At 37.4% G+C, this 24510-nt stretch overlaps 1 protein-coding gene across 6 annotated transcripts in view; it reads left to right on the top strand.

Moving 5' to 3' along the window:
• NEDD4L (NEDD4 like E3 ubiquitin protein ligase) overlaps positions 1–24510 on the top strand; it is a 3335946-nt gene that overhangs the window by 2679140 nt on the left and 632296 nt on the right. For all 6 annotated transcript variants that reach the window (XM_044066167.1, XM_044066169.1, XM_044066164.1 and 3 more), the window contains one exon: positions 23103–23234. In XM_044066167.1, the coding sequence (XP_043922102.1) occupies positions 23103–23234 (132 nt within the window). The remainder of the gene's footprint in view (positions 1–23102; positions 23235–24510) is intronic.

Below are 24510 nucleotides of genomic sequence, written 5' to 3'. Positions count from 1 at the left end.
AGGAGTACTTGTATTAATTGCAAGAGGAATTCCGATAGTGATAGAAGATAAGAAAGATAATCTTAGATTTTTTATTCTAAGGGGCTACTGGTAAGGGAGGAGGATTACACTAACATGCATTTGTATTCCACCTAAAACTGTTATAATGGAGCTTAAGAAAATTCAGGAAGGAAATGATCATCTTTCCCCAAGGAATATTATTTATACGTGTGGACTGGAATTTGATTTGCAACAGTGAAGATGTGTCTAGGGGGCCCAGAAGGGAAAACATAACAAAGGAGGGTAGATTTTTGAAGAAACTTATACAAGTATTTGGCATAGAAGATGTGAATTCAGTACCAGGAGTTCATAGTGAATTTCCATATTATTCCCAAAGATGCAAAAACTGGGCTAGACTACTGCATTTAATTGAAGGTCTTGATACACACCCAATAACTATTTCAGATCATGCACTAGTAATAACTAAAATGAAAACACAGGGTAATAAAATAAAAAGGAGACACTGGTGCTTTCCCACCTATCTGTAGAAAAGAGAGGAATTTAATGGGTAGTGGAAATTATTCAGGAGCTATTTCAGAAGATAGAAATTTCTTCTGAAAATATAGTTAAAGAGTGGGATAAAATTAAAGTGGAGTTTAAAAATAGCGTAGAAATAAAATAAAGGGAGATACAGTTAAGAAGTAATAATAACTATTTAGAGGGATTGACAATGTTAAAGTATTGCAGAATAGGGAGAATCTCACAAAACGTTTAGAGGAACAACTGCAGAATGTGAAACAGAAAATAAGGGACTACTTCTATAATCTGCATGAGTTTAGAAAGATTGTTGTTAAGCATCTGTTTTTTTCATGATAACTCTGGAGCACAAAAACTTTTAGTATAGCAGTTCGGGTAACAGAAATTAGAAAGGGCTGTTGCCAAGCTTAGGGAGCCTATAACAAGGAAGATAAGAGAACCTGTAGAGGTATAAGAAGTATTTTGGAAATTGTGTGAAAGTCTGTATCAATCAGAGAAATATGGAAATCAAGAAAAGGTACAAATGGAAATGTTTATGGAAGAATTAAATGTGCCAAGGTTAGAGGTAGATGAGGCTCAATTACTAACAGAATAGGAGGAGATGAGATAAAAATGATATATAACGAATCTACAGGAAAGTGCCCAGGAATAGATGGTATTCCTGTAGAAAAATTTGGAAGATAGGAGGGTAAAAACTGATAAAGATCTGGAAAGATTTAACACTATTGTAAGAGGAGGAAAAGTACCAACTTTAGAAGAAAGAGGTGGTAGCAGTAATAAATAAAGATCCATCAAATCCAGCTTCATACAAGCCCATTTTAATACTAAACCATGATTATAAAGTGTTAACGTCTATGATGGCTAGAAGAATAGCAAAAGTGATGCCAAAATTGATAGATATGGATCAGTGTGGTTTTGTGGAGGGGAGGCAAACATTCAGTAACTTTAACAGAACATTAATGATCCAGAGGGAAGCAGAATGTAAGAAAATCCCACTATTGATGTTTGGTCTTGATGTAGAGAAAGCATTTGACAGAGTAAGCTGGGACTTTATGAGCAGTGAATGGAAAGCATTTGGATTCCCTGAAAAAATTATAAGGTTGATTAGGAGGATATGTGAGGGATCAGAGTTGAAAATTTAAGTGGATGGGTTCCTCTGATAATTTCTTCTTGAGCAGAGGAACCAGGCAGGGGTGTCCTCTTTCCCATTTGTTGTTTGCATTATATTTATAACCATTGGCAAAGAAATATGGGACTCAAAAATTTGAGGATGTAATTGGTATGGTAGTCAAGAAAAGCTGGCTCTATTTTCAGATGATATTATGTTACACCTGATAAAACCAAAAAAGGACAGTACAGTGCTGTGGAACATTTTGAGATAGTTTCACATCTTTTTGGGATACAAAGGTAATGAACTAAAACAAAGGCAATAGCGGTAAATGATGTACCCACGTACAAATTGGTTCAGCAATATCCATATTTATGGAGACATGATAAAGTGAAGTATTTACGAGTATGGATTAAAACCAGGAAAATGTGATGTAAGGCGAAACAATGAAGCCACGGAGGGGATTCAAACAAATAAGTTTATTCTGCTAGAACATTAACGTTGACACAATACGTTTTCACATTTTCATTTAAAGTTACTTCATCAGATGTGGGCGTGTAGTACATAGGGATAATTTATAGTGAAACCTTAATGAACATTCCATTAATTATCCAATGAAAACATCAGGACCATAAACAAATGTAATAGGCACATCATATATGTAAAGACAAAGACAATACAACATAGACCATCATAAATCTCATTAAAAAACTTCTCAATAAAAAACTTCTCATTAAAAAACTTCTCATTGAACAACAAACATAAAATACTTTTAAAATGTTTTTAAAATGTTCTGTTAAATTCATTCTAAGGCAGAGAGCTCCATCTATTGTAAATTAATGTTAATTGCATTTAAAAAATAAAATACAAATATTAAATATAAAGTGCTTGAAGATGTTAAAATGTTAAAAGCTTAAAAAATAGGAATCTAGACATCTAGAAATCTGAAGTCATGTGAGGAATGTAATGTCAGGTATTAAAAAGGGTTGTCAGCTGAATAAAAGGGGTTTAAAGGAGAAAATCCCTACAACTTTGCTGCTCTCATTTTGAGAACTGGGGCAATATAAATGTGTTCATTTAAACCTGGCCATTTATTTGCTTGTAGTGTTAATTGCCACCAAAGCTCTCGGTATTCAATCTTTTCCTCCCATAAACCAGCCCTTCCATCAATAGTAACTTTTTCAGCAACATAAAATAAAAAAACTAGCGTTAGGACAATGTTTGTGTTTATACAGTGCATTTGTTTCCTTTTCATGTTGCACGTTGTAGATGTGCTCATATATCCTTCTCTTCAGTTTACATTCGGTCTTACCTACGTAGAATGCTTGGCATGGTATACCTGGCAACATTACATTCCTCACATGACTTCCAGATTTCCAGATGTCTAGATTCCTAGTTTTAAGCTTTTAACATTTTAACATCTTCAAGCAGTTTATATTTAATATTTGTATTTTATTTTTTAAATGCAATTAACATTAATTTCCAATAGATGGAGCTCTCTGCTTTAGAATTAATTTAACAGAACATTTTAAAAGCATTTTAAAAGTATTTTATGTTTGTTGTTCATTGAGAAGTTTTTTAATGAGGTTTTTTTTTGAGAAGTTTTTTAATGAGATTTATGATGGTTTATGTTGTATTGTCTTTGTCTTTATATATGATGTGTCTATTAAATTTGTTTATGGTCATGATGTTTTCATTGGATAATTAATGGAATGATGTTCATTAAGGTTTCACTATAAATTATCCCCATGTACTACACACCCACATCTGATGAAGTAACTTTAAACAAAAACGTATTGTGTCAACATTAATGTTCTAGCAGAATAAACTTATTAGTTTGAGTCTCCCTCCGTGGCTTCATTGTTTCGCCTTACATCACATTTTCCTGGATTTACTGGCTTTGTTGTGCTTTGGTGATTATTTCTTGGTATGGATTAAAAATTATTCCAGTGTGGCAGCTAAGGATATGCCGGAAGAGACTAAACAAAAGATAATTCCAAAACTGAAAGATTGGAAGCTCTGTGATATGGATATGGATAGTAAGATACAAGCAGTTAAAATGTTGTTAGTCTCTTTAATCTTGTGTATAGGTCAGGCATATTCTTATCAACCAGAGTAGAAGTTCTGGATAGTAATTAATGAAGAGCTGAAGGATTTTCTCTGGGAGGGGAAGATGGTGGAAGTCAAGTGGGGATAAGCTAATTCTTCCAATAGAACAAGGCAAATTGGGATTGCTCATTTTCAAATTGTATTTCAGAGTTAAGGTAGAAGCCAGTAATGCAAAGTGGAAAAGGATGATGAAATTGGGGAAGCTCGAGCATTAAGAGACTGGGATTTTGGATGCAGATCTTTAAGGAGAATAACAATAATCATACAGACTATTATATTCATAAAATAGCAGAAAGCCAAAATGGGAATGGAGAAAGGAGATTCTGACAGTATGGGTGACTGCTATTAGGAATACAAACAATAGGCAAGAAGGTGCTGGAATTTATTGGATAAATCTGGCAAAGGAACCAAGGTACTGTGAGCAAATAACTAGAGATAGAAAGGTAATAGAATGGACAGATGCCAATAATTTATTTGGACTGCAGGTTAGAGAATGCCTTCCCTATCAAGGATTGATATCAGAGTTTAGGCAAAGAGAAAGAAATGGGTGGGGGGGGATCCTAAATGAAAGACCTGCCCTAGTACAGTTTTTATTAGAATCTAGAATAGAAGCTACTGTTAAAAAAGGAATAATTACTACAGCATATAAAATATTGCATGATAACTATAGGAATCAATTGGAGTAAGTCAAAAAGAATTGAGAAGAGAGTTTGGATAAGCAATTCACAAAGAAACAAGGGGGGAGATGTATGTTTGTCTCCCAAATAATGCAGTAAAATCTAGAAGATATAGGATGTTTGCTTGGAAATGTTTACATAGATATTTTATACTCCAAATAGACTCCAGAGAATTTTTCCTCAGGTAGACAGCGAATGTTGCAGATGTGATAGGGAAAAAAGAGGTAATTGGGAACATATTTTCTGGGAGTGTAATGAGCTGGCAGACTTTAAAAATTCCCTGCTTACAACTCTATCATAGGTACTGGATGAGCAAATTGGTGCAACTAGGCAAATGATTTTTCTGAGCTATGATGCATAGTTGGAAATGCCTAGACATAGTAAGGTCTTGCTGAGTCTAATTATGGTGTCTGCCAAAAAAGCAATTACTAGAAAATGGAATTCAAAGTCTAAACCACCTGTACTAGAAAGAGTGAATATAGTAACAGAGATAAAACAACTGGAATTGGGATCTTTACAAAAGGGTGTGAGCAAATTACATAAAAAAATGGGAATTGTGGGAACAATACATACAGGGGTGGAATCAGTTTTAAAAGAAAGTAGGATTTGAATGAGCTAAGGTCTGATTGACAGTGATTGGGTAGATTATAAGTGATATATCATGTTTGCAGCTAAAATTATATTAATATTTGTGATGTAAAATGCTTGTAACTAAGATTGTCAATATGTTTTGTTTTCATTTGTATAAATGTGTGATTGCCTATGTCATAAGTGATAATTTAATAAAAGATGTTTCTCGTTTATATATATATATAAAGACAGATCTAGAGCAGTTTGTCAAGCGTGTGTTCATTGTACTGTGCCTTAATAAAACCCATGCATCGATTCCTGATTCATTAAAACATGAAATAAGTTTTAACGTGGATTCTGAAGGAGGTCAACTCCAAAACTGTCCTGGTCCCGTGTTCTATGTCCATTCCATGAATTAGGAGTCATTCCCGTCATAAAACTGTAAAAATCAATGCACCTTTCTTTTCTTAAGACAGAGTAAATAAGTAGTAGTTATTGTTCTTGCTGCCTTAATGAGGAAGCACCATCGTTAACCCACAAAAATATGCCTGACTGCGGTAGATGCATACTGGCCAGAACTTGAACTGTTGTCTACTTTTGGCCCAGGATATTTAATAATGATATATATTTTTTATGATTTGACCATTTATTTTGTAATCCTAGTTTGTCCTTTTATCCAAGTCTCACGATGCTTAACACTAAAGGTGAGGTCACTTTTTCTGTACCACAAATACATGTTTTACAGCCCATGTTAGAGAACTTCATTGTTGTGTATTGAAATAATTACACTGCTCAGTTTGTGGTCATCAGCATGTGTGGTTACTGTCACTCATTTTCCACTTTTATATCTTGCAAGAATAGTCCAAAACTAAGCAGCTTCAGTATGCAGTTCTGTGAGGCACTGTTCAATATAGACAAGGTCACCTGTACACTCACACACATGTGCACACACACAGCACCTTGACATGTATCCTACTGCCTAACCAGTGTGTTACCCATTGAATTATGGATGGTTTGGCATTCACTGTTTTTAATTAGTCATTTATTACTTTATTTGGTCTAACATTGAAAGTCTTAATGACAAGGTAAGCAGTGTGTACTGTCAGCCCTTCTTCGCATACTACTGCTGCTGTCTTTTCAAATGCCACAAGATTGAAAATGCAGAACTTCCCCTTGCTAATCTTATACTCTTCTGTATCTAACATAATTAGGCCTCTTGTAGCATTTTGGGTAAATTACATTATGGCTGTATGTGATGGATCTAAAATTGTTTGCATGTGATGCCTCTCCTCCCCTGTGATGCACCACTGCAGCCTACCAAGAGAGGTCGGGATGTGTCCAGATGCTTACATTTTGTTTAAAATGATCGATAAAGGTTAATGAAGTATTGGAAACTGTCAGGTATATCGTTTAATCCTGTGGAACTCAAATTTTTAATTTCACTTGTGCCAGCAGTTATCAGTAGTTTTGCCCTTTTCTGATTTGAAACATACAGAATGTTATTTACCCATGTCCCAACTCACTGAATATATTTCCCAAAATTGCTTTACATTGTATGACAGCACTGCAAAATCATGATTATAGGTGCAGTTTTTCCATGTTAAAGATTTATCTTTTTCCTGCACTGTTGTGCAACATTAGAACTGTATAAATTTATAGCCCCTGCAAGAAACGTTTTTTAACTTCTTGCCTGCAGTTTTGATGAATTTTACATTTAGTTTGCTGACTTGTGACTAGGAGTCAGTGTCTCACAGTGGATCTGTTAACATGCCTGTAGTTATAAAAGAAGTGTTTCCCCTTGTATGTATATCACATTAATATATGTGTTTGCTTATTGTGAAATATGCACAGTCCTGCTGCCAACACATTTCCAGTAGTATGTGGCTGGGTGATTACTTTGACTTATGGTTAACTTATTCCATTTACAGTTTTCTAATGTAATTCAGCAGTATCATATTATTGTGCTCAGCTTTTGAAACCTGGCTGAGTGTAGTTTGATAATTAAAGAAAATACAAATTTCTATATAATGTAAGTTAATTTTATTTTTGCTAAGGTGTTTTGAAAGTTAAATAGTCTAATTTATTTTAGATATATTTTTATTAATTTGTGATAACATCAAAATGATTTTTGTCTAATTTGCCTGTGGATTTGTATCCTACCAGTAAGTATTTGTGAATACTGATAAGTATATAATTTATTGTGTCATCATTTGTCTTGGTGAAGCGTAGGAAAGATCATTTATTTGTGTTTGTTTATTTTATTCCTAGGTAAAAGATGATGTTTTCTTTTATGTTTAGTGTTGATTTTATAGTGTGTAGCAGAAAAATACTAGATTTCCCATTGCATGTAAGATAATACCATCCCCTAGCAGAAGTTCATACCATTTGCTCCAAACTGGTTTGATTACCATAGTTACTGTTTGGGCATATTTATTGGATGTTGAGTACTTTTCTTAGCCAAAGACTTGGTAGTTAAAATCTGCCCAAAGGATTGTATTTTCAGTGATTTTTGTATCCCTGAGTTTAGTCAGGAAATCCTAATGCTTTATACGGATCATAGATGGTGCATAGTGGATTCCTCCATTATTATATTCAGTAACACATATAGTAATTTCTATGTATCTTATTTTTTCTTGGCCTTTTTATAAGGTTTGTAAAGACATTATAGAGACTACAAAGTTCTTGTTCAGTGCTTGTACTTTTTGGTGAGAGGAGAAGCCTGAGATGGCATTTATTTGACTTTATCCCATCTTGGGGAGTCATCACAAGGGTCCAGTGGATTCTGGAAGTAGTTGTGATAGGCCACATTTTAGAGCTCTTAGGTTCTCCCCCGACAGAACAGACATTTCTTCTGTGATGTTTGTATTTAACAGGTCCGGTCTCATAGGATGTGCTCCCTTCAGAACATGGCCCAGGCTGCTTCTCCCACTTTTTCCTGGTTCTAAAATAAATGGATGATTCTTTCCTCTCACAGACCTCATGAACATCAACCAAGCACATATGACATGCCAGGTTTCAGATGGCACTGCTCCATGGGGATCACACTCTATTGATATAGAGAAATCGGGTAGTGTATTTGGAGATGCCCATATTTTGGTGCTTCAGCATCTTGGGTCTCCACAGGAGGTTCCTTTGGTTCACACTGTTTGGCAGCTGCATCTCGCAGAAAGTGCTGTCCTTAGGTCTTTCTTCAGCAGCCAGTGATTTCACCAGTGTTTCAGAGGAAATGGTCGTATTTATGCTCCTGGACTTGAATGAATGGCTGCTGGTTGCCTCATTGAGGAACTCTCTGAATGTCCTTTTGTAGGGGACACTGCTGTGAATGCATTCCTTGATAATGACCACAAACTAGGAGGCATTCACTGTGATCCCATTTCAGGGGCTGTCTTTATCAGCATGGAGTTGGGCACTGCCTTCTGACAGTTATTTCTGCTCCCAGAGAGGGCCCACATGATCACATCTTCTGCAGGCCAGGTAGGGATGCAGTGGAAGACCCCATGCCTCGTCTCCATTGCTTTGTCCTTATGGTGACTATGATATATGCGGTGCCATTTGCATACTTGTGGATGTTGCTGTTCCAGTGAGCTGTGAAATGTTGGCAGCTGCATCATTTCCTCATTCCTACTGTCACACCAGCAGCAGGTTCAGATAATGTGTACCTTTCTTGAAGGACAGGTAGGTCACATTGGCTTTCCCCATATAGAAGGTGGTTTCCCATCATTTGCTTGGAGATGTGAGCATTGCTTCTGATCCTGAAGGGCTTGCATGCAAAACTACTTTAGTATCACCTTCTTTTATACAGCCATACCTTATTTAGAAAATACTTTAGCTATAATTTGCCTAAGTTTTGTTTAACTCAGGTCAGTTTTTATTAAAATTATGTTTGTTAGAACCTCATATGTTTTGAGTGCTTTGTGGTAAAGTGCTATAGTAAAGGCTGAACTGAGCTGAGATGCATGTGCACAGTGAGGTCATAGTTATGTCAGTGGTTACTTAGCGTCACAGTGTAATAGCTTGTACAGCTTGTGTTGTCAGCTTCTAGTACATCAGTTGCTTGATTCACACACACATGAGATCTTAATACTGATATGTGAATATTTACCAGGTGGTCCAGCCTTACAACATCCCAGACAAATCAACACAGGTTTTATACTACCTTTTAGTAATAGCTGTTTCTCTATAATGCATCTGCCCTGACGTGGAAATAATAAAGTGAGGTGTGTTGTGGTACAAAAAATATATGATGAAACTGAGCACACAGGATATGAGTGTGTGTACTTGGTCTTATCATGACTTTTTTTTTCTTTTTTTGCCTTTTTTTATTTTGCTGAGTTTTAGTGGTGTAAGTTCAGTAGAGTTGTGGAGACTTTCAGTGAAGCTGGTCATACCCTCTCTACAGAAATACAGTGCCCATCTGACAGTGGGCCTTGGCTAGAGGCATTGTTCTTTCACTAGTTCATATGTTATGTGATGCAAATATACTGTTAGGCTCATTGAGATGCTTTTCAAGGTTCTTGTGAGATTTGGAATTCTGAGAAACCATGCCCATCTTTGCTGTTGTAGAAGTGAGGCAGTGAGTAGGCTGACTTATTTTTTGCCATTTCACCTCTTTGGAGAATGCAGACCTTCCCCTCTTCTGCTCGGTGTAGTTGGGCATGGGAATGGTAGTAACTGACATATTCTGTGTTAATTGACACTGGAGATGTCTGTGTAGACTCTCATTATTCCTGCTCATCCCAGGCATCATTGTATAGTTCAGGGAAGAAAGTATAAAGCTAATTCTCATTGGTCTGTAGCTGAGAGGGGTGTGCAGGGTTCATGTCACAGGTGCGGGAAGCTGTTCATGGTCCTTGTCAGCAATATCCTTCATGTTGGAGTCTCAGATAGCTCAATCTCAGAGCTGGACTGCTGTTGTTAGACCCTCTGTTTCTACCAAATATGGCTTCCTAGGCATTAAATTAGTGACTAAGAATGCCAGGATGCTTTGCAGTCAGCATGCTTAAGTTTGAAATGCAAGAGGTTCTCCATCTAGAAAGATTTCCACCTGTTGCCCACCTCAGCTGGTCAGCTTATAGGTCATCCTGACCTATTTGAGACAGTTGTGCAGTTTTTAAACCTCCTTTATTCTCTGGTCATTGTGCAGGTATCTATCATGACCTTCTGAGGGTCAAGGTTTGACCCAGCACCAGCTGGTCAAGCAGCCCCTTAAAGGATTTATTTCTCTCTGCATTTTTGAAAAAAATCTCCTGTGTGTGAGATTTGAATGTTGCATTTAACAGTCTTGCCAGTTTGTCATTCAGACCTCTCTGCAGTTTGTGTTTATGAACTGTTTAGCCTCTGTGTATTAGCAATATATCTGTTGTTTGGCTGCATTGAAGTTCATATGTTGGAGCAGCTTTTCCCTGTGCCCATTAGGTTTGCCTGAAAGTTCTCTTAACTGCATACCTGTATATGTAGGGGACCATATCTAGTCCTTCACAAGAATTGGTTGTCCCTTAGGATTAATCCGCATTTCTCCTAAATATTGTTTCTGAGCAGTATCTGTACCAATCTACTCATTTCCCTGAAAGAGAGGTAGCCATTCATGCCCGTTATGTGCGTCAGTATCCGCAGTTCTACCTGAAGCTTTTTAAGCCCAATGTTATATGAACAGATTTTTGTATTTGCATCATCACTTGCCTTTATTTATGATTCATTGCGTTACTTTTTAATATTTTGAAAGTAAAATATTCAGAGCTTATCTACACTCTTATAATGTTTCTACATGCATTTATTGCTTCTTAGACTTTGTTCCTAGATGTCAGGGCTGTTTTCAGTTTTAATTTTAGTCTTCCAAAATATTCCTTACTAAGTTTTGTTCACATTTATTCATGTTTTATAGTCGATCTTTCATCAATTCCCAAATATTTATGCACTCCTTCCTGCTCAAGTTTCTTTATATCACATTCCTGTCCAAGGCTGATATTTTCTTGGTGCTGCAGCTTTCCTGCTTTAAAGGTTGCTTTTGCACATTTATCAAAACCAAATGACATTCATATATAATTTGAGAAAGTTTTGACCACTTGGAGTTATGCTTTTTGTTCTTCATCTGATAAACTATACCGTTTTAAATCGTCCACAAAAAGAAGATGAGGAGTCTTTATGCATTGTTTTTTTTTGTTTTTGTTTTCTGGAAGCCAAATTGTAACTATGACCTAATCAGTTAAGTAGGCAGCTTAATGGGTTAACGGCAAGACAAAACAGCAGTGATGACAGAGTCACCCTGGAATATCTCCCTTTGAATTTTTATCCCTGGTATAGTAATTTGTCCTTTATCGTGGCTTAGTTGCAGAGTAGTTTGTCACTGTAATATAATTGATCAATGTAAGGTGTGTCATAAAATCTGTCATCAGTCCTTTATACATGAATGTGGGATGTTGTCAGATGCCATACTTAGATTCTTCCCCTTTCTACAATTCTCCATTATAACTTTAACAAAAATGATCCTTTTTTTCCCATATGACTTTATTTTATTACCCTTTAATTCTTTTGTGATGATTGAGTTTTCTTCTAAATGACTGTAAACTCTATCGTTATTAATTCCAGTGTATTGTTTATACATCATCGGAAGGCAAGTTATTGGGCTGTAGTTTGTAGGGTAGCTTGCAGGTTCACTCTTAAGGAGAAGTATAATTTTTTGATATTGTTTCATAAAAGTACCTCGCATGCCAGTCTGCACAGAAGAGAGTGTAGTCTCAGTGACTGACAGGTGAAATGGATGTTTTCTTGGTATGGAAAAGACTGCAAATGTTTTTTTCCTTCATTTTGCAGGGAGGCAAGCCCCCCTGCAGTACCCTGTGGGGGGCTCCCCACCCCCACAAATTAAATATAGCAGTTGTGAGATCGCACTACCTTGAGGAAAAGGACAAACTACCAACAGATGAATATTCATGGTGTCATCGTTATGAATATTACTTAACTTTCACCTTTTGTCGGATGGTGGGCGGGGTTTAGGTGGGAATTGCTACTGTGCATCCTTTGAGGTACGTTTCTAATAGAAAACCAATTTTTCTTGCTGTTAACCAGGTTGATGTCTGTTCTGGATGCAGAAATAAATAGTTCTTACTCAGGGCTAAGTCATTGTGTAAAGATGTTAATACTTTTGGCCAGACGTTCGGTACTGCATCTGGGCAATAGATTTTCCATTTAAGAGCTTTTCTTAATTTTGTTCAATTTCCCTGGCCGTTACTACATCAGATTTCATTTCCAGTACATTTGAACTTCTTACTGTTTCTTTTACTTCTTCTTTCCATTAAGCATCTTTATGTTACACAGGGTCTTCATAGATATTTTTCCAAAATGTGTCTATTTCTTCTTTTTTTGGTGGTATTTTTATTCCTTTTGTCTTGTTTCCCAATTCTGCATAAAACTTTTTGAGCCATCAATGAATTGCTTATTTTGCACTTTTCTTTTATATTTATCTGCTTGCCTTCTACGTTTTTCTGCCTGTGCTGATATCGTTAGGTTATTATTTGCAATAGTATGTGATAGATACTGCACATTGCTTTTATCACTTCTGTCTTTTCTAAGTATTTTTGTTGATTTGTTCCCTCTTTTGTACTCTTCTAACAGTGACACTTCTTGTCTTAATTACTTTATAGTTTTCCTCTATTTGATACTTCTATGATGGCATTTGATTTCTTCCCTTCCTTTCCGACTTTGTTATTAATTAAGCTGCACAGTAATATACCATATGTACTGCCGCGGTGGTGCAGCAGTAGCGTTGTTACCTCACAGCAAGAGGTTCTCCCGTTTGATTCTCGGCTGGAGTGCGGGGAGTGCCTTCTGTGTGGAGTCTGCATGTCCTCCACGCGGTTGGGTGGCGTTCGAAAGACATGCGTAAAGGCGTGCCTTCGTTGAAGGTTGGACGTCGAGCTGGCACCTTGGCATTCGTGAAAATCTACTGCCAGTCATTAGCAGACCGAAGTTCCTCTGTGGCGACCCCTAACTGGGAAAAGCCGAAAGACAAACAACAACTTTTGTTATATCACATGAATTTCTGTGAATAGTCTTGATTACTGTGTTCACTTGTTTTATCAAAATTCAAACATTTGAGTCTTATTGACTTTATGTAATCTATTTCTTTCATTGATCTTAATATATCTATCCATCTGTATTAAATCAAGCAAATTTTCCCTTGTATCATTTTCTTCTAAACTAAGGGAGCATTCTTTGTTCTCCATTTCCTGCAAGCATGCTACAGAAAGTTCCAGAGCATCTTCCTGTGACATATTCTCTTCAGCTTCATCCTGTATCATCTGTTGCTATTTCATTTGGGAACTCACTGGCCTATCAGTTCATAAAATTGACTGCATCAGAGTTGCCACCTTTTCCTACTTCCTCCCTTACTGTGCAACTCCAGCTGAACGTTTGTAGTGTTTTCCTCCTGAAGGCTCCAAAGTATCTTCATATGTCAACTGATCAGATCCTTCCCATTGTACTGGTTTTCCATAACTTTGGGACTCATTATTCTATCATGCTGTGATGTTACCAGAGTTGGATTATCTACACCACATCCTTCACTTTGCAGATAATCCATAGCTTCAGTTTCTTTTTATCTTTATCTTTAATGTGCTTTTCTACTTCCCCCTTTGTTTTCTTGTTTTTTGTATTGTAAAATTTTCCATATCCAGATGCCTTTGCCTGTATTTCTCTTCAACTATCTTTGGCACTGCAAGTTTAGGTCCCTCAACTGAGTATTGTTGATGCCATTTAACTTGCTGATGTGCATTATGTCCATCTGTATTAGGTCAGAGGATGCCTTGTATGCCAGATACAGCTCACCTTATAGCAGTAGTATGTAGGATGCCAAGAAAAGTGACAAGGCTTTGAGGTGGTCAATATAGGACATATTGTTTAGCCCTTGTATCCTTTTAGTAAGACATCTCTGTGGGCATTCCAGTTGTTGCATGAGTCTGGAACCAACTATTTGTTTGGAGCAAACTTTTCTGCAGGATGGATAAGTCATTTGTGGATTCAGTAATTGCTCCTAACTTACATTCATCTGTAAACTTTGTCAATCAAAGCACTTTAGTATTGGCTGTTCCTTCAGAGAAGTAGATGACAAGAGAGGTCTCAACACTGACCCCCTTGTGGATTCCACTGGTGACTGGTGTCTTTGTAGAGGTAGCTTCCCTTATTTTGATCTCTTGCATCCTGTCCATGAGATAGTTGGCAAGCCATTGGGTGACATAGGGATTTATTCCCATGTTATTTAGCTTTTCTGCTATGCAGAATGGAGGGTTGTGGCAAAAGCCCTGGAGATGTTGAGGTATGCATTGTGTAGTTTTACCATCATCCATTTCTCTGCTAACCTTTTCAAAGAAGTCCACCAAGTTGAGTAAGCATGATCTGCCATAGATAAACCCAAAACTGAGACTGGTCCATTGTTTGGAGGCTTCCTATGTCCTAATTGATTGTTTCCATGAAGATGCTTTCCATGGTTTTGCATGTGTGACTGGTCAGACGTGTGGGTCCGTAATTGTCTTGTTCTGTGGAAGGTCCCCCTTTTACATGGAAAATAACTGTAGCTGTTCTCAATTTGCTTGGACAAAACCTGTACGGAGGCTGAGATTGAGCAGCATTGTTATGGGGGTAGCTAAATAGTGCTTCATGTTATTTAAGATGCAACCAGGGATGTTGTCAGGACCCATCAATGCAGTATTTTTAGCTTTTGATAGAGGTTTCAGGACATGGACTTGTGTGATAGCTGAAGGTGAGTTAGTTTCAGGTATCTCTTGTGGGATGGACAGAGAGGAGAGAGGGATAAAGTCTGAGCTTATAGCTATATCTTCAGCCTCAGTGTAGATAGCATTACTTTCAGTCAGCTCACTGCATTGTGCTTATGAGATTATGCACATAACTAAAAAAAGGCCTTGTTGTTGTCTTTGGCTTGCATCACTGTTTTATTCTCAAACTTTGCTTTGATGTATTTTATTAAACTTTTGAGTTGTTTTGTTAACAAAGGCTGCATCATTCTGGGAATCTTTTTTGTTGGTTGAAATTCTTTTTATTGCAAAGCTTGTTTTTTAACACCTTTATTGAATTATCACTTATGACTTAGGGAAATTTACATTTATACAAAAGCAATCAAACTGCATTAACAAATTAACAATAAACATTATACTTCACATATATTGCTATATATCATATAACCTAAGCAATATTACATAAATTATTCAATTCCTGTCCCCTTTTTTAAACAAGAAAAATCTTTATTAAACCATCACTTGCACCATAATCAGTCATACATTTATATTTATGAAAACAAACCACACCAACACAATCCTAGTTGCAAGGATTTTACATCACTAACCATACTGACACCCTCCAAGTTGCAAATATTATACATCACTTATAACCTGCCCAATCATTTTCAGTCAAACATTACACAGCTCATTTAAGTCCTGCTTTCTTTTAAACCTCATTTCTCTCCCGTATGTAGGGTTGGGAGGTTGGCCTAATGGGTAAGGTATTTGCCTTACAAACACAAGGTGCATGGTTTGAGTAGCACAAGGGATAATTGACTTGGCTTGCAAGAGCAGTCAGCCTAGTACTAACCTATGAACCTATATATAGTTCCCACAAGTCTCATTTTTCCTGTGTAGTTTTCCCTTATCCTTTTCTATAGATCTCAATTCCAGTTGTTTTATCTCTGTTACCATATTTACTCCTTCTTGATATTACAGTTCCACCGAGGGGGCGTTGTTTCTGAGGTTTGCCCAAAGCTTGTCCCTACAGAAGAAAGAGTAGATGACGATAAAAGCTCAAAGGAAAGCCAAACAGTAGAAAGTATTACTGCAGAAGATATTGAAAGAGAAGGTGGTATGGGGGGAGGGGATGCTGAAGAAAAGTTAACAATGAAGAGAGAGAGTTAAGAGAGAGAAAAAAAAAAGTTGTAACATTTCATAGTGAGGTTATTAATAGACAGGAAGAGACCAGATTTGCAATTGTAGAAAATGATGAGAAAGACGAGCGTGAAATGAAGACGGAAGAACAAGAATGAGATAGTAAAAAATCATTTGGTGGGAGACTTTGGAAAAGGAAGAGAACAGTATGATCTTTAAGTAAAACACTTAAAGGATGATATGAGAATATGAACATTAAATGTGAATAGCATTAGAAATTATATAAGAGGTTTGTTGGTGGTGGAATGTTGTAAAAATAAAAGTGGATGTTTTTCTTGTAAGATACCAGATGCAACAAAGAAAAAGAGGAAAATATACAGGCTGTATTGGGTTGTTTGGATGGTAGGAAATTAAATGTTCTGGTATAAGAATTCTTATAAAAAATGAAGAAATAAGAACTTCAAATTTAATAATAGTAGTACCAGGAAAGTTAGTGATATGAGAATGAGACAAAAATGTATAAGAGTAATAGTAATTAATGGGTGTACTAATATGACTGAGGAAAAAATACAGTTTGAAGAAATCAAAAATTTGTATTAGGAAATATCTTGATAAGGATGGTAAGAGATTTTAACTGCAACTGAGGGAAGAAAAGGTGAAACTAGCACAGGTTATTAAGATGTTAGGTTTTGTGTGTGTCTGTGTGTGTGTGTGCGCGTGTGTGTGTAGTGATGGTAAGATAGTTTAACTGTAACTGAGGGAAGAAAAGGTGAAACTAGAATAGGATATTAAGATGTTAGGGGTGTGTGCTCGTGGTGATGGTAAGAGATTTTAACTGCAACTGAAGGAAGAAAAGGTGAAACTAGCACAGGATATTAAGATGTTTGGTGTGTGTGTGTGTGTGTGTAAATATTTACACTAAAGACATGAAATAACGGAGTACAAATGGCAGCTTTTTCAGTTGATAGAGCAACACAGGCTAAAATAGGGGAAGACAGCAGAATAATAAGGGAAGGAAATGGATGAAGAGATGAACTGCAGAGTTTAAAAAGGACAGCAGGTGATGAGAGAAATGTAGAAAGATCATATGACATTGAGGCTATTTTATAACAATTGGACACAGTGGTAGGTAGTGGATAAACAGCTGTGAAAAATATATTTAGAAGTTGAAATAAGAATAAAAAAGATGTATAGAATTATGAGAGAGAGAAAGAAGTGACAAAATAAGGGAAATAGAAAAACAGGTGTATGAAAAGAATAAAGAAAAAGTAAAGATGTTATATAGGCAAGAAAACAAATATTAAATCAATCCAATCCTGTTTAGCACTACTGCCTCCTGCAGTACTTTCCATCACTTGACAAACCAAGAAAACAAATACATAAACCAACTAATAAATATAAAAAAGAAAGTACCCAAAGCACCTGTAGCACACGCACTGTGTATTTCTCATTTAGCGCTGTCATCCAAGAAGTATATGGACTTCTTCAGAATAACAGAAAATGGCAAAAAGCCAGCTTAAATACCGTTAAAAAGTCACATGACTGACTCAATTAAAAAAACAGGCTAGGTCATAATTAACCTTTTCTCCTCAAAGATACCATATGTAAAAATGCTCAATAACTTTTAAAACTTTTGACACTTACATATATGTGCACGTGTGTATATATGTATGTATGTATGTATATATATATATATATATATATATATATGTGTGTGTGTGTGTATGCGTACGCAAATATACACACACACACACACATACACCCCCCCCATCCACATCAATTAATGGGAATGCTTCTTATGTGAGGCACTCATGCCCTGAAAGGTCACCAGACAGGGGAATAATGTCCAAGAAAGCAAGAATACCCTCCACCTATTCAACATGCCAAGACACTCCTTCATTTAACTTTTGCCACTGATTTAGCAGTTAATGTTAAAAGATCCATAGCAAATCCAAGAGCACAGAATGACTAGCAGCCAGCACTGGCATGGTGCTGGATCACCCAGCGCCTGGCCAGTCATGGCAGAAGACACACATTTACCTTTTGCAAGGAGATGAGCAGCTGCTGACACTCCACCGCAAGACTCTTGACACTGTGTACCACCTCAGACTAGGTAATATGTCATTTCACAGTACACCACCTTCATGCAAAACAGCGGCACAGAACTGTAACAGTATCAGAGTTCTGTCTTTATCAGAACATATACATGTGTACAAAAGTGCTTGACTTTAGTAAAACATTTGAACAAACAATGAAAAAAGAACCAAGTCCTAAAATTACTATAGCATGCCTGCTAGTACTCACTTGAATGTGTTTTCAAACATCTTCCAGTTTAGCGTATGCAAACCACCTGTCCTGCAAAAGTAATTGGAGGAATTCTGGATATCCTATACAGAATTAAGTAGAAGCAGAAATCAGCTTACTCTATATGTCTTTAGCCTGGGCAAGAGGACAGAATATAAAGTAAGAACGTCTGCTTCAGTACTTATCTTTATGCCCCCCCCCCACCCCCCATTTTACTTGGTGCAACTACTGTACTTTGATTAAAACATCCTGGTGGTTCAAGTAGTTGGAAAGTTTCATAGTAACTTATGTAGAAGACCCACCAGTGCAATCCTTGGCTTGAAGAAGTGGTGTGCTCATAGGAGCTTACTGTGAGTATTTGCCCTTCCTGTTCTTTTAGCATGTCAAAGACTGCTATGTTGGTTTTTTTTTTTGGTCCCATCAGACCTCATTTTTACTGGCCTTGTCCCAAGTACCCAATATCCACACCAGGTCTACCAAGTACTGTCTACCCCCCCCCCGACTTACTTCATGTTTGCTGTGACCATTTGTAGATCCTGAGTGTGTCCTTAGGGATTGACCCATCTGTGCTTCCATGGGGGGGATTTCTTATGTATGACCTACCCCACTCCCCTTCCCGAGCCCCATCAGTCATTGATTATGTCTGAGGGCAACTCCCCTCTTTGGACCACACCTTCCCTTAGGCAGATTATCAATAAGCACCCTTCCACTTTGTATGGACATGCTAATTACCCTGCCACTCAGTCGGCTGAGCTGATGATCAAATCCCAGTTGTCTGGGCTGTACTCAGGGCTTTAACCCGCAAGTCCAGTGGAGTAACTAGCCATGTTGCTTTATTTTGGGAACTCTTCCAAGTTCTCTAGTTTATTTTTCAGCTTCTTATTTTTTACCATAGCTCTCTCGAGAACTTCTTTAGATTGATATGTCCTTTTCTTTACGGGAAACCTTAGATACTGTGTCTTCACATCTCATTTCAGCTTCACTGTGCATCTTTTCTTTTCAGATGCTTCATTTCTCAGGAAGATGACTCTTTCTGGCAGTTGTTCTCTCAGAAAGTGTTCCTCTGATAACAAGGCTACATAGCCAGTAACCCTAGCCTTATGCTAATTAAACCTGAAGACTCCAGTTGTTTCCTGGGCATTAGGTGCCACCAATTGAGGATTTAAATGTTTTGAAGTGAGTTTCTCCATTGTTGAAAGAGGCATACTTTGCTTGACTGATCACATATCTACAACAGTTGTATCAGCTGAACCAATGCATTGCTGTATTGTCCAGGATACTCTATGCCTGTGTGCATATTTCAGTGACTTATATACTCATCCTCACCTATTGCCCTGACTAAAATTTTGAAGTTTTGCTTACTTGCTGATGACAGAAAGTTTAAAGACAAGGGAAACATTGAAGGCAACTTCAATAACAAGCTGCCATTTGACTCAGTAGTCCAGCTGAACAGTTTTTACATTGCATCTTTGAGGAAAATGGAGAACACACTGGACCTTGTCAGTAGTGCAACAAGGTACCACACTCGCCTTTGGTGCTGGAAGACCAGAAGGCTGTAGTTTCTGTTCCCGCCCCAGGTGATTGGATTGCTGACACTGTAGTGCTGCACTAGGGGATACTGCACTTGTGAGTTTGTGGAGATTGGATGAGACATTAAACTGAGGTCCCACCTGCTTGAGTTGATGGTAGCTCATGTGGATGTAAAAGATCCCAGGACATCTATCAATATGAGTAGAAGAAATTTTCTGATGACCTGGCCAAATTTCCGTTGGTAGTTAAAGTACCAATCTCTCCTGAAAAGAGGCCACTAGCTTAGTGGGACTAACCCGGTCAACAAAGAAAAAAATAAATTAAAATGCAGATCCAAAATAATGAGTAACTGGTTAACCAAGATCTAGTGTTCTCTAGTACCAATTCCTCAAGGCTTAGTTATTGTTACTAAAGTTCTGCTGGGTACCCAACCACTACTTGTTTAGTGTTCCCCTCAGTACACACTAGCATAGATCTCAGCTGTTCAGAAGTTGTTAAATTTCCCTGATTTTGCCTCATATTTTTGCACTGACCCTCGTACAGTGCTTCCTTTTCTGGTAAATCACTGAGGAATGTAGTCAGTTAGTAAAATCAAATATAATAGTGTCATACATTTTATTTTTCAGAAAACGCATGCTTATATAAAACTTGTGATTCTATTAACTTTTTATGTGAATTAAGAGTAATATTTAAAACATTATCCCTGATTTTGGCCTTTGTCCTACCATTCTTTTTGTTTTCTCTCAGCAGCTGCACTGTTGCTCAGAAACTGGATTTCTTTCTTCACCTAAATAGTTCAGTTAGGACAGTTCGCTAACAACCAAACAGCTGCAGCATTTAGATAACTAGACAGATTTTTTCCTCACTTTTAGTTGGGTAGAATGACAGGCGGATTGATAATGCAGAGACGCTTAAAAAATAGACAGATGGATTATTTCTTTAGATTTGTTTGTAATGGAAGGACTACTGCTTCCCTTAACCCCTACAACTACTTTTTAAAGATGGAGAGGATTAAGAGGGTGTGAGCCCCATTCCAAACGGAATTTAAAAAAAAAGGCTGATCCTCCAGTCTCCAGAAACTGTTTGATAGCATTCGTCGAACTATACAACCACCACAGCATTCCAACAGCTATACAAATGCACAAGCAAGGTCCGGTATTCTCCATTATTACTGCCTTTTTATGTCATTTTCACTGGAGTTCTGAATTCATCATTGTCTTCACATATCCAGATATGTACAGGCAGGTGAAGTGAATGGAAGTTGCAAAACATTCCTGATAAAAAAAAAAAAAAAAAGACTGCTTTTGTGAAAGAGTAAAATGGTCTTTCCATTCGAAAACTGATAGAAAGTGTGTGTCTGTACCACATGATGATTGGAAGCCAGCACTGCTGAGCAGATGGAAAATGTATGAAATGTATGCTGCATGTATGTGTGAAATTACACTTTTCAATGTTAACTGTGCGTGTATTGACCAAGGCTTACTGATTTTTTGTATGTCTCACTCCAAGGTGTAGGTATGCTTAGAATGCTTTGATTGGGTTATTAGTTTTCATTTGATGAGCTTGTATATTCATAATGTGGTAAGTGATGATATGGATAAAGGGACAGCACCATTAAATGACTGGTGGTTTCATCTGTGGGTGAGATGCTTTGTGAACCTTATTCATACAATAATTTATTCTGATTAGTACAGAACAGGCTTCAGCTGGGCCATTGCCCCACTGGAAATTAAAATCAGTTAAATAAAATTAATGTTCTACTGTAACATGAAGTAATTCAAGGGATGATTTTATTGCCGATATTGGCATTTCTTAGGTAGGTGAAGCTATAATTTAAGGGATGTTTTTATTGCTGATATTGGCATTTCTCAGGTAGGTGAAGCTCTTAGCTGTGCTTTTTGATATAAACCATCTGAGGATTGGTGTTATTTCATGTTAAACCATTGCCTTAGCATGTAAGTATTAGCTCTCACTAAAACTTTACTTTTTTAATATAATTAGCATTAGTCTTACCAGAGACATAATCTGTTGAGAAGATGATTTATTCTGTGACTTAGTGCAGTGTGATTACCTCAAAGAAGAAAATGTACATTTTGGACAAAAAAAAGTGCAGCCACAAAAACACGCACGCAGTATTGTTAAAATAAAAGATACAAGGCTGTGAAAACCTTTTTTACTATTTTGTCCCACTGACCTCCAGAGGTACCAGCAGACTTGATTTGCAGATGCTCACTAGTAGCGAATAATGTTGCACTGATAAGATAATCAGTCCTGAGTGTCACTGATTCCTAACAGAACTAACTTTGATGTCTAGATTTTCATTTCTGCAGAACTCTACACCTTGAATTTAAGTGGCTATGCTTATTTTTATACAAGTTCTGAATTATTAGCATGTCTGACAATCTAATGTAAATGTAAAATGCCTACACATCATCCGTTAAAAAATGTTTTGATCTGTTTTTAGGGACTTGGAATGTGGTATAGGTTGCATACGTTTTGATTTATTGATATCCCATTTAAATTAGAGCACAACACAGACAATACTTACAATGCAAGATATTTCATTGCCTGGTTATCATAGACTGCACTGCAGACTGGGGAGACCTACATTGCCAACTGCTTTATTTTTCCACCTCTAAGGGTAAATGCAGTGTGGTGGACCCTGAGGCTATTACACTACAGGATGTGGGCTCATTCTGCTCTTTTCATTATGCATCCCAGCACTGCACATCCAAAGACATTATTGTGGCAAGTGTACACATGCTTCTAAGCACGCACCCTTCTGTGGACATCATTGTGTACTTTTTCCTTAATCTGCTTGCTGACAGTGCCCACTTCTCATTCCTCCACAATGAGGATGACAGGTTTTGTAACCCCTTCCTGTTTCTTCAAAAGAATAGAGCTAGCCATCAGCCATTCATGTCCAACACACCCTCTGGCCAGTCAACAGCTTCTGGAATGGTAATTGAACCCAGGTTGGTGGCATTACTGAGGGAAGTGCTTTCTCTTTACCTGGGACAAGCAATTTGTATCTCATCACGAGCAGTTTCTATCTTTTAAATTTTTGCTCATGTTTGTAGCACATTGTGTTATAGTATAATTTGAAATGAGGATGTTATGTTTTTGCATATCTTTTTTATACATAGAGGTCATTTAGTACTGCTGGCACATAGCAATTTTTATGTATTGTTGTAGTGATTTTTTGTTGGTTTGGTAAAAATATTTGATTGTAATTCTGTCCTTGACACTGTGGAAAATAACCTATACTTCCACACCAGAGTGGAAGTGGAAACAAAAATAATAAAACACATTTTCTCTTTTGATGAAAACAAAATCCTTGAAAACGGTGAAAAAAAAAGTGATAACCAGTTTTGACTTTTTGTTGAATTCTTACATGAACAGCCCCCAGTGGCCGGTTTGCTTACTACACCAGGCCTGCCACCAGGATGGGAGGAAAGGAAAGACGCGAAAGGACGTACATATTATGTCAATCATAACAATCGAACCACAACGTGGACTCGTCCTATTATACAGGTATGAAGAAGATTGGCTACAATGTGGGAGGGGTAGAAGGCAGAAGATAATTCTCTTTAGTTTGGGCTTGTCATGTTCATATATCTGATAAGATTGCTTTCTAAATTTTCAAATTATTTATTTATTTTTACTTGACTGTTAGGAAGTATTGTACATTCAAAACTGCATAGGCTAGAGCTGAGGCTTTCTTACCTAGTACCTTTGGGGTCCCAGAACTGCACTAGCAGTACCAGTCCCAGTGAGACCAGAATAATTGGGCAGTCACTTGAATAATGGATGTAACAATGATTCACCCACCCCATCATGAACAGTTTAAACCTTCTGTAAGTGATTTCTTTGTTTTACACTTCAGTGACTGTTTGTCACATTGCTGATGATTCACAGATGATTAGGGTTGTTCCACCATACTGACTGCATTGTGTTACATGGAAACCAATACTGAAGTATGCCGCTGGTTGTTAGTGAGTCAGAACATGAGACGGTGTGTACAGGATGGGTAATTTTATCTTTTTATATCAGGGTCACTGCAGCATTGGAGCCTAGTTAATACAGGTGGCTCAGTGATGCAGAAGTTGGGTTTTCATCTGAGATGTCAGTGAACCTAAGTTTGGGAACAGAATTAAAATGCTGGGAAGAGGGGAGGATGTGGAATGGAGTGGGTTGCTTCAGCAACAGGAGTAGATTTGCTACCACAGCAGTGCTGACATCCTGAGGAGGCTAAAGGAATTCCTTGTGACCATGACACTTAAGAAAAGGGCAGAAAATATTTGGAACTTTTATCCTTACTTTTTTATTTTATTCATTTATTGACTGGGTAAGCCCACTGGACACAAGTGACCCTTCTCAAGAGCAACCTGGGAGCATTGCCTGGTAAAATAGCTTGCTTAGAGTCGCATGTTAGGACAACCGAGGTGGGAGGAATCAAACCCTGTACACTGGAATATAGGAAACAACTCAATAGCAGATCAAAGCTTAATCCTCCTTGCAAGACTGCCAAGAATTCTTCAGGACATTGAGAGCATTAAAAAAGGAGGGATAGAACCCTACCCATGCAGACTGCTGAGGCCCATTACAAAACCCCTTCCCTTCCCAAATGGCTCACATGGCTTCCACCATCATAGCAGTCACACAGAGAACAGTACTAAGAACCAGTGGGTTTCATTCCCGGGGGGGGGTCCACCTTAGGGCATACAGATGATCAGCTGAAACAGTAATGGTAAATTGAGGCCAGTAGATATGCTCTGGCAAGAAGCTGGAGATGTGTGGTTGTGCACAT

Source organism: Protopterus annectens, chromosome 1.part0 (genome assembly GCF_019279795.1).
Source record: "Protopterus annectens isolate FY-2018-M chromosome 1.part0, PAN1.0, whole genome shotgun sequence".
Taxonomy (NCBI): domain Eukaryota; kingdom Metazoa; phylum Chordata; order Ceratodontiformes; family Protopteridae; genus Protopterus; species Protopterus annectens.
This window is presented reverse-complemented; position numbering and strand designations above follow the sequence as displayed.